Here is an 11,664-nt window from a genome sequence, read left to right on the forward strand (position 1 = left end):
CGACACATTTTCTATTGTGTTAGTCTGTACTTCAGCACGTTGGAGTTTAAAAAACATAAACCACTTGTTTTATTCATATCCTCCCTAATTGTTGTACAGTGCTGCAGGACAAAGAGGGCTACAGTTTCTCCACTGTACATCCAGTATTGATAGAAACACCTTCAAATGAAAGCGAAAGTGAGCACAATGAGAAATGTAACACTAGCCAAACACTTAATCACTGCAGTGTTGTTTCACATTATGCAACGCATTCAAATATTCAGAAAGAATACATTGAAATGTTCAAACAAAAATAAGCCAGACCCTCACATATTGTGCGTCACTCACTGTTATTTATGTCAGTGAAGGTCACGGATGACAGAAGCACACGCATATAACAAACTATTTCTAATATACATAAATATATCAATCACAGAATTAGATAAAGGATTCCATTTTGTGTGTGTGCGTGCATGCGTGTGCGTGTGTGTGTGTGTTAAAGTACATATCCAAAATCATCGTTAATTAGACCTGCTTGCAGTCTTTCTTCAAGCTGTATTTGTCTTCTGTTTCAAACTGAGAGAAAACCTTTTCCTCATGTTTGAAGGGGCTGGTAATTGTATATTGTTCCATGGTTTGATTGTATCTTTCTTTTCATCAGGCTTTTGGTCAGCGCCTCCCAGGATGGCAAACTCATTATTTGGGACAGCTACACCACAAACAAGGTAACACCAACATATTCCAAACAACTGAAACAATCTCATCGACCTGCAAATCTTGTGTTTTCTTTTTTTAAGTGACTCTGTGAACAGTAATAATTCCAAGCTGTATTGTTTGGGCAATGGACCAATAAAGACAAATGTCAGCATTATAATGGAGTAAAATGAGGTGATAAGAGGACATCATAGAATATCAAGCGGCCACCTCTAGCTTATGAGGTTAAAATGCCTGTCAGCACTAGGCATGGGACAGTATGAAAATTTCATGCCATTATTGTCCTGTCCAAAATAATTACTATTCAAGATATTATCCCGTAACCATCCAAATATGCTTTAAACTCTTCAAGTGGCACTTAACCATACTGGAAAACTTAACCATACATTTTGTTAAGAAACAAATAGTTTTATTTGCATTACAACAAGACAATGGAGCTACAACAGGTTTAGGATTTTCAAATGACTTGAAAGAACTGGGCTCCCCTTTTATGGCAATTCAAAATAAGTCAGGAAATCAATGTAGGACTTCTGTTATAGAGCTAGACAGCTTTTTCAAGTGACTCGAGATTTTAAAAAACTTAAACAGACTAGAGATTGATTGATGTTACAATGATGCCTTGAACAGGTCTAAACATGAAAAGTATACGTTTGACTTTCACCAGATTTTCAAATGATAAAGAGACTTGGTTTGCTAAATGGTCATCAGGTGAATCATTGTCTTTACCTCTTCATTGAAGCTTAAGTCAGCAATAATCATTACTCCTCTCATGTCTGGCAGCTATTTGATTCAGATTGACAAAGTACTGAGTTCATTATAAAACAATTCACAAGTGTTTGAGGGTGCCAAGTAATGCTATTTATAGTGGCTATTGTGCCCTTGAAAGGTTAAGTTAATATTGCGGGCAGACTTTGTCACATGCCCTCCCCTCTCTCTCCCATCTGTCACTGCATACTATCTAATATTAAATCCTCCTCCTTCCTTCCAGGTCCACGCCATCCCGTTGCGCTCCTCCTGGGTGATGACGTGCGCCTACGCCCCTTCTGGGAACTACGTCGCCTGTGGAGGCCTGGACAACATCTGCTCCATCTACAACCTGAAGACCCGCGAGGGAAACGTGCGAGTCAGCCGTGAGCTGGCCGGACACACAGGTAGGCTGGACACACTCGTATGCACGGATCAGTCCCAGAATCTGCCATTAGATCATATTTGTTCAGGTACACGGTATCTGCTATAAAATTTAGATATTTGTCTGCAGGAACACTGAATTCTCTAGATTGCTCCCTCATTAGCATTCAGTAGTCCTTGCTGATATTTACTAGTCATACTATGCTTAGCTGTAAGGCTACAGAATACAGCAGAATTTATGGATTTTAATGAATTATAATTAAATCTACTCTAAGATCTGCGTATGTTAGCTCGCCCAAATGACAGCAAGAAGAAACTGTCAAATGTGAAACATTGATAGACAGCACTGGCCATAACCATGTTCACCCAGCCAGTGTGTGCTGCTTTCTACAAAAGGACACCTAAAGGACAAGAGAAGTCCAAAATGTCAAGTTGTCATAATGTTATCATGACAGAGCTTTCAGTCAATGCATGTTTGGAGCCACATTTCACACTTAAGTTTGAATTTGTCTCTTAAAGAAGAGATCGTAGCCAATTCTAGTAATCTAGAAAATTAGGTAACTCTAGGTGGTTTAAGGTATTGAGGATAGGACACTTTAACCAAGTGTATTGTACATATATCCACCATCCACAGACAGCCTGTCAAGTCTAATCCATTTAATTATATGCTCTGTTTTTACTGGTTAACTTCATGTACTGGTGTAAGCCAAATTATTCTAGCACCGACAGATGCCAGTCACATGGTGTGTCTTTCTCCATAAAAGCAGGAGCTGGTCGAGCCGTATCCCAGCTCAAACTAATGAAAGTGTTGAGCTCTTAGGCAAGGAGCATTCATCTGATCAGTGTCACATGATGCAGGAAGTGTGTCAGCATTTTAGTTCTAGTTCCCTTGCTATAGGGAGGGGTACATACACTCGGCCAGCTAGTAAAGGATGAATTATGGGAGCAAGTCATGAACCAGGAGATACCCTACAGCTTTTTTTCTTTTTTTTTCTTTTTCTGGGATTGAATTAGTCGATTCATTCCCCCGAAATCCAGAACACATAGCATTCTCTGATGATTTGCAATAGGATCTCTTCCTCTGTGCGGACAGTAAGGAAATGAAGCTTCTTCCTTTTACAAGAAACACAGTCCAACATAAATGAATTATTCAATCAATGTGTTTTGATTCCTGTCAGGTTACCTGTCCTGCTGTCGCTTCCTGGATGACAACCAGATTGTCACCAGCTCTGGAGACACCACCTGGTGAGTTGTGGTACTGCACCCAGTGTTTTCCAATACAACACCCCACCACGAGCCACCGCCTCAAAAATCACCATAGAGTCAGCTCAACACCAGCCTAACAGAATTATATAAAAAAATGGGGCATCATAAACTTTAATTGTGGTCACAGAGCTAATGTATTTGTTGGCATGACATTGTAAGGGGTTCCTACATGTAGTCCACCCTGTGTAGATTTTTCTGTCAACAATATTTATGGAAACATTCAGTTTTCCATGTCGATATTAAGATTGTCAGTCGGAATTGTTCACTATAACCAGTGAGCTACCATTAAAAGACAGGTCCTAAGCTCCAAGTGTCTGTGTCTGTCTGGGCTACATATACTTAATACAGCGTCACGTATTGGGTCAGTCAGATTCAATCAGCGCTCCAGATGATGTTTTGTATATTGCAGCAGTAGGTTGACACTGTTCTTTCTGCTGTCTTGCAGTGCTCTGTGGGACATTGAGACCGGTCAGCAGACAACTACATTTGCTGGTCACACCGGTGATGTCATGAGTCTCTCTCTGGCGCCCGACACCAGGCTGTTTGTCTCTGGAGCCTGCGATGCCTCGGCCAAGCTCTGGGACATCAGAGAAGGAATGTGCCGACAGACCTTCACTGGCCACGAGTCAGACATCAACGCTATCTGCGTAAGGCCTCACACACACACACATACTTAGATGTTGTATACCAATCATGTCAGGGTGTCAAGTCTCAAGTCAGTCAAGGCATGTCCAAGTCAAGAATGTCCTGAGTTCATAGTGAGTTTTATAAAGCTGAGACCAAGTCCTTCCAGTCAATGGAACTGTAACTGCTACAAAATTGATGCTACACAAAGACAGCACACTAGATAATTGTTACTGAATCGTAATCCATACACTTAATTTTTTCATGATCACAATGATTTCGTTGCACATGTGAATGCATTTAAGTGACTAATAGAACAGAGAAAAAGGTGTGGTTACTGTTGCACAACTTCAGGAAAATAACAAATGTAATCATGATGACTAAATAAAGACAGTCATTCTGTGTATAATTTGCTACAATCACTCACTTGACCTTTGTTGCAGTTCTTCCCCAATGGCAACGCCTTTGCCACGGGCTCAGACGACGCCACCTGCCGGCTGTTTGACCTGCGTGCTGACCAGGAGCTGATGGTTTACTCACATGACAACATCATCTGCGGCATCACCTCTGTGGCATTCTCCAAGAGTGGCCGCTTACTGCTGGCCGGCTACGACGATTTCAACTGCAACGTCTGGGACACTTTGAAGGCCGACCGTGCAGGTAAGCCACCTGGCAGTTGACCAATGTGCTGTACTGACGTACTTCTCCATGCCAAAACATACTTGCATCCAAAACATGTCTGATAGATACTGGACATGACACATATTTTAGGTGAGGCAGATGAGGTAATCCGCAGGCAAATATCCACCCTAAAACAACTTTTTATTAACAGGCAATTGATGGTTTTCCACCTCAAACTCTGTTAATTTCTGTAGGTTTACTGTAATTATCCTGGAGGACAGTGGGCCAAATATATCATGAAGTCAGTATTTCCTGGTCTGCCTCCATTACAGTGGTGGCACTTTCAGCTGCCTGACTAACCAGCCGCAAATGTCAGAGTTCAGCATCAGTCCCGGTTGTTGGTCAGAACTCGATCCAGATGTTAGTCGCTTTCTACATCTCGTCCTTAAAGTAAAGCGGATTGGTCTAGTTCAATAGTGAACACGGACAGCAGAGGAACGTCGAGATCATAATCTACAGCACACTTTGAGCTTTCAGTTTCAACACCTGTGTGCACCTTGCCAGTTGCTGCACAAAGCGGGCGTGGCTCTCACTTCGTTGGTTTTGAGAAGTTAGACATATTGGGTGACCATCCAAACAGCACAGCACAATGTACTGAGGTTTACACTGCATCTTTACTGCTTGCTGAATAACAGCAGATGAGAATGATCGGTTTCGAGGCACGTAGAAAACCATTAACTGAAGGAGAGGTTAGTGATGCATGTTGTGGGAAAGTGTGTATGCCAAAATATAAACTGCAGGTATCACAAAGTCACAGCTGGAAGAGCATCGAGATGTGGATATAACTGCAAGGTGAGGCAGGTTTTAACAAAACATACAAATTAGTTTATACATTTAAACTCCTGCTGTTTGAGTAATATGACAGAAATGACACATGGTTTTGTTCTTTTGGTATGATTGTTAATTAAAGTCTTACTAATTCCCAGTTGTAAAAAAAAAAAACAAAGGTATTCAATTCCTTGTTGTACAAAACAGCAATTCTTCAAACTGTAATTTTAAATTGTGTTTGGGTTCAAGTGCGCACACCTTATAGAGTTAAGAGTGCCTTCCCCCAGACTTTGTCATGATGTGACGTAGTTTTTTGATTTCATTATCTGCATCTGGAACGTTAAACAGCTGGTTAGTCAATTTCCTGTTAAACACTACAACATAAGGCAACTGAACATTTCCAAACACGGTTGTGAAAAGTTTACTGACTAGTACCAGTCAGAGAGAGGATACAAGAAATGTTACAGTCGGCCACCAAGAGATGTGTGAACACTCAGAAGGAGCTGCAGGGCTCCATGGCTGCAATGGGAGACGCTGTCATACAACAACTCTTGTCTGGCTGCTTCACAAGTCGCAGCTTTATGCTTGTTGAAAAAAAACTCACATGACATCTGGACTAGTGTTTGCCAGAAGGCAACTCTGCAACACTGGGAAATAAAGTAGAGGAAAATGTACTGTTATGATCAGACTGTTAGCTGTTTGGCTGTCACACTGAATGCTAAATTTGGTGACGCATCAGTAGATGCACATAGACTCTGCATTGCTTGGTATGGCTTCAAAACAACTTTTAATGTCCTGCAGCAGCCAAGTCTGTGTTTTTGAGAATTTCAGGACTTAAGAATTCCTGTTAACTCACACATGACTGACACAATTTCAGCACTTCTGCAAAGAAGAATGGGGGTAAAAATGTAGTGGTCAGATGTTCAAATCTGATGCAGATCTGTCCACATGCTTGTGATTGGTTCTTTTGTTTTTCCAAAGTGTATTTCATTTGTGGGAAATTTGTGTCACTTTGAATTTAAAGCATCTTTTTGATGGTGACCTGTGTTGGTGAATACTTTTTATTGGTACTTTACCTCCTTTTTGTATTTAATGTAGATATTTAGGGAAAATCGTTGACCATCAGAGGATACAGGAGTTTAAAAAAATGCTTTTATCGGCTAAATGCAGAAATGGTAACTTGGTCCTAAACTGGTCAAAAATACAAGATGGACAATAGATTGACAGTGGATTTCTTAACTTCTTCTTTGGTGGTTGCTGTTTGAGTAGCATTGTCATGTAGTGCCCCTACTTGAAATGGGTCATTACAGCAGATCTAAGCTTCATATTGTGCCACCAATAACTATACAAACACCATTTCATTGTTCTTGACCAAAGATCAGCAGTCAGATATTACTGCTTTACAAGTGTTTACTGTATTTAGTACAATATACAAGTTGATGGTTGTATGATTTTGTATACATAGTATTGTATAGACACTTGGGGTTGTATTGAAATACTTTAAGTGGTAGTAGTAGTAGGCCTCCACACAAAATATTAAGCAGGAAGAAAATTTCCGATTTTGATGCTCCATTGTTGCATATAAAAGGAATTAATGTACATCTGGGAGAGCAGCAAGTGTCACCTGCTCCTGCAGTGAAGACCCCCTCTGGAGGCATGAATACTTTACAGTTATTGACTGCATAGTGGGATAGGGATCAGAGGAGGCCCACATCTGAGCAGGCTATTCCAAATTCACACACACTTATGTGATCAGTTGGTGGGGGGAATATTGATTTTCAGCATATTGGGTCAGTATTAGCCTTTTATAATCGTCTAAGGGCTCAGCTATCAGCATCTGGAAATGTATGCTGCTCTTTGTGGTTTGTACCAAACAGCCAAAACACATCGTCCTTTTGTCACATCATGTTTCCACAATTCCCAATTTAACAATTATGACCTCAGTGTACAGTACATTCTGATATCCAGTGAATCAGTGTGTATGAGTCTAACCTAGCATATGGGATCCATCAGATGGAGCAGGTGTGGTGCTGTGTCTCAACCTCTGGTGTGTTCTGCAGGTGTCCTGGCTGGTCATGATAACCGGGTGAGCTGCTTGGGTGTGACCGACGATGGCATGGCAGTGGCAACAGGGTCCTGGGACAGCTTCCTCAAGATCTGGAACTAGAGTCTGAAGGTAAGTGATGAACTGTGCAACAGTGGAGAGAGTGGGATGCTTCATCAGGGATGATTTAGTAACAGCTTCAGCCACATGGGACCTCACCTAGAGTTTGTATTTACTGCCACCTGGTGGTTTGGATGGAGGGTGCATCATATGAACATTATATCACATCAGTTACACATAGTGGAATTATTGTACCGGTGTTAAATTTTACTGTATTCAAACTGTTTTTTTTCAGATTTAGAAAATTCTCAAAATCTTGAAGCGATATTGAGATAGTACTTGAAATTTAAACCGAAACATGATTAAAATAATGTGAGAACAGTTTTCGTCTGCAGTTGGTGAATATTATATACTAATCAGAACTGGGACTGAGTAATATGCACATATGCTAAATCCCTTGATTGTCTGGGCAATGGGATATTAAGTTGAGTAAGGATAATCAATAATGTGTTTTTCTTTTGTCTGTTTGTTTCCAGATGGCATCTGGACTCCAAAGTTGAGTGGAAGACCATTCCAACATCACAATGTTCAATTTTATTGCATATCCAATCTTTTCAAAAACACCATGATACTGACTCCAAACACCCCAAAAAACTATCAAGGGCAAAAATTCTCTCTCTCTTTCTCTCCTTCTCATTTAAAAGAGCACAATTGTCTGTCACTCATTCAGCTACTCAAAAAGAAAAAAAAAAAGCTCGAGGAATTTATAGTGGTTTCAAAATGGAACGGAGGGGAAAAATTGTGCATTCCTCCCATGACCATGGTCTGGTATTGTAGTAAGTGAAAATACAAACACCCCACCGCCGCTGCCGCCACCACCACCAAGGAAACATGTCCTGCGTCCTCATTATACACAGGTCTGAGTGAAGGTTATTACATGACAGTGATCTAACTCTTAATAGCTTTTTGGCCATGTTTATATTTGTTTCTTTGTTGTTTTTCATTATTTTTTTTTTTTTTTTTTTTTGTTTAAGAGAAGTAGATCAGTGAACTGTCAGTTAATGTTTAAAACGAGGATCAAAGCTTTGTTTTATTTCCTAGTCTTTACACATTTTAGAGAATGTTTTTAAGTTGGAAACTAAAAGAACCTCCAGATCATGTCATTTTAGATCCAGCTTTATCCCACTGGAGAACAAAGCGAGAGAATTGAGCTTCAACAGGGAGTCCTCAAGCCACTTCTGGCCCTTCTGTATATTTAGTCCCATGATACTTTTACTGTTTCTTTTTTTCCAGTGTAGTCCACAAATCTTTGTTTGCACAAAAATTAAACTTTGCATATATAGAATAATGTCTAAAGAAAAAAAAGTTAACTAACCAAGCACATGCTGTTTATGATAATGAATGCTCGTTTTTAAAACGAAAAACAACAAAAAAAAAACAAACCATTTTAACCATTCTTACACCTTTTTGTCTGGCGACAGTGTAGAATAATTAAATGAAGATTAACCCATCGGATCATAATCCACCCCTCCCCACTTTTTTTATTCTTTTTTTTTTTCTCCTTTAATTTAGTTTTGTTTTCCCTGGTTTCTGTTGCCCGTGGTTGGGACCGGTGATGTGATTTGGTCGGGTAGGGAGTACCTCCACTTTAGCCCGGTTACAATCCGGACGTTTCTCTTTTAACAGAGGTGCCCATTCCGTGCTTGGAAATGCAGTTACTACTCTGTGAATGACATGTTGTATAAATCAATGTTTGAAAATAATGATATTGAAACTTTTTAAGTTAAAAACGAAAAAAAAAAGATTTTGGTTGTCTGCCATGGGTGGGTTATCTCTTAGAATCGCATGCTGTAGAATTGCTTAAAAAGGTGCATATGGAATTAAGTCCTTTGATGTTTTTCTTTAAGAAAATAACCTGTTGAATATATCAATACAATGGTATTTATATTTTTCTTTTTTCTTTTCTTTTTTTTTTTTCTTCTTTTTATTTTTGGCTACTCCGTGCATACATGATTCAACTAAAATGTCAAAGCTATGCACTTGAGAAGCAAACCCTGCAACATAAACGGTTACTTGGTCCATTCTTGGGAGGGATTCCACAAATTAAGAAGTATCGTAAATGTTTAAATTGTACACACATGCATACGTACATTCATTCACCTAAACATACACAATCTCAAATGGAACAAATAAATTTTCATTCCTTCTGTAGCAAACAAAATTCCACTTACAAAGAAAAACATTTTATAACAGGTTTTTTTCTGTCCTTTAATAAAAAATGAAAAAAAAAATCTTGCAGCATCTGAATGGCAGAATTTTCTGTTGTTCCCTTCTCCTTGTAAACAGAGACGCTCTTTCTTTAGCAGTAGTGACATTTTTTCCATTCTGTTTTTTCTCTGCGACATTCTGTACAAAAAATGTGCTGTAATTGTGCGTTAGGCCTGGAGTTGGCAAAAAATAAAATGAAATAAAAAATATTAAAAATTAATTAAATTCCCTTTCCTTTTCTCTCTTTCTCCATCAAATAACTGTAGAGCTCTGCACCCCCACTGTTCCCTTTTCACCTTTTGTATTTAATTTTAAAGTCAGTCAGTGTACAACCGAAAGCTGGATGCAAGATAGAAACTATATTAAAATGTACTGTTATTTAAGATGTAATAAAAAGCAGTTTGAGATGACCTACTGTGTTGAGTGTGATTCACTTAGAGCGGTTACCACTGAAGCTAGAATGTTGCAGACTGTTTGGTTTCCTTGTAATTATGTTCAAGTCAAATAAACAATTTCTTATCCACTGTTGAATCAGCCTGGCTTCTCTGTACAGTTATTTGCACATAGTTTTCTCTTTTTATGAAGGTAGCCATGCATTTTGGTAGTTACTGTGAGGATTGAAACTGTAGGCTGACTTGACAACTTTTTCTTGTAATATCAATAAACAGACAGTAAACTGCCAGGTCTAAAATGCCTTGTTTAAGGTCATTTTGCGTATTAGCTTATTTATTCTTCACTTCCTACAGGTGCTGGTCCCTGTGAAACTCTAGGTTGTTGGATTTTTTTAGAAGGTGCCAAATGGTCAGACTTTCACATTCCCCATGTCTGACCTTTAAAGCTCAGGATTTTAATGTGTAAACACATTCTTTTTAAAATATTTTGCCCCCCTTTCTTAATTAGTTTTCATAATGGAAAAAGAAACGTATAGAAAAGTACAGGAAAACGAGTCTGCACCTTTTTAACTTTAGAAGCAAGTTGTCAGTTTGATTCCATAAATTTGCTCTGCTTAAACAGCTTGGGTTGAAACCTTTAAATGAAATAAGTGTACTTTTGTGCTGAGCAAAAGACATAACTAATAAATGGGCTAATCAGCCCACTAACATAATGATCAAAGGGCCATCTGTGGTTACAGGGCTGCATTTGGCCCACGGGCCACCAGGTGAATAGATCTGATCTATCTGCTTCGAAGTGCCCTGACCTTTGTTGCCCTCTATTGGACATAAGTCTGAAATGCAATATGGGAGTGTCCTCTGCCAGATTGGACTTTGAATTTTATATATTTAAATAAAGATAGTATGTAATTTACAGGAGAATATTTAAATTGTTTTAATGTAATGTGAAATATTGAATCATTATCCTGTATAAATGAAAATACTGTTCTTTGTATTGTAATTTTTGTTGTTATAAAGGCAGTCAGAGCAGTTTCACTGTACAGTTTGTCCTTTGTGGAGATAACACTAATCTTCAAGCAGTGATACTGCAGGCTAAATGATAATGTGTAGCATTTACTCAGATGGTCTATGTTAGAAATTGAGAGGACATTCATGGGAAATTAAATTGGTATCACTGAACTGGGTTCTGCACAATGTGATGGAAAGTCTAATTGTGACGGTTCTGTTGGTCGCTGACTAATTTAATGTGCTCAGGTTTGAATTGGCCTAAACAAGATGAGCTTATTTGAAACATTCGTTTGATTTATTCATTCATGTATGGCTGGTAGGTACAATTATTTTAGAACCTGAAATACTCTTCGGGACATGTTGTACACCTTGTAACTCTATTACCCAGACCAACTGCATTTTTGGGAGACAAGAACCCAAAGTAGATCAGATTAGATTACAACCTAAACAATCTGCCCCAAGCCCTAGGTCATACTCCATAAGGGGCCAAAACCAAATTTTTTGCATCAGGGCCCCAAGCAATATATTCTGGCTGTCAGACCACATTCAGTCACTGTGCAGGTAGCAACACTGTTCAGACAAAGTGGCAAGTTGTAGTTGCCACTTTGGAGAACTTTTCTGAAATCACACATAGAAAAACACATTAAAGACACCAAACGTCTGAAGACAAGTCCAAACTTAAACTGAAACAAGTCCAGTTGCCTACGATATGACATTTAGAATTACCATGAC

General features: G+C 39.0%; 1 protein-coding gene across 1 annotated transcript in view; it reads left to right on the forward strand.

Moving 5' to 3' along the window:
- Window positions 1-9,942, forward strand: part of gnb1a (guanine nucleotide binding protein (G protein), beta polypeptide 1a) — a 34,750-nt gene extending 24,808 nt beyond the window's left edge. Inside the window, exons 5-11 of the mRNA XM_073469830.1 lie at window positions 641-704; window positions 1,682-1,844; window positions 3,000-3,066; window positions 3,533-3,734; window positions 4,155-4,371; window positions 7,221-7,336; window positions 7,801-9,942. Of these exons, the coding sequence (XP_073325931.1) occupies window positions 641-704; window positions 1,682-1,844; window positions 3,000-3,066; window positions 3,533-3,734; window positions 4,155-4,371; window positions 7,221-7,327 (820 nt within the window). The 3' untranslated portion in view covers window positions 7,328-7,336; window positions 7,801-9,942. The remainder of the gene's footprint in view (window positions 1-640; window positions 705-1,681; window positions 1,845-2,999; window positions 3,067-3,532; window positions 3,735-4,154; window positions 4,372-7,220; window positions 7,337-7,800) is intronic.
- Window positions 9,943-11,664: the final 1,722 nt, after the last annotated feature.

The sequence above is a fragment of the Pagrus major genome, chromosome 7, assembly GCF_040436345.1.
Source record: "Pagrus major chromosome 7, Pma_NU_1.0".
NCBI classification, from domain to species: Eukaryota; Metazoa; Chordata; class Actinopteri; order Spariformes; family Sparidae; genus Pagrus; species Pagrus major.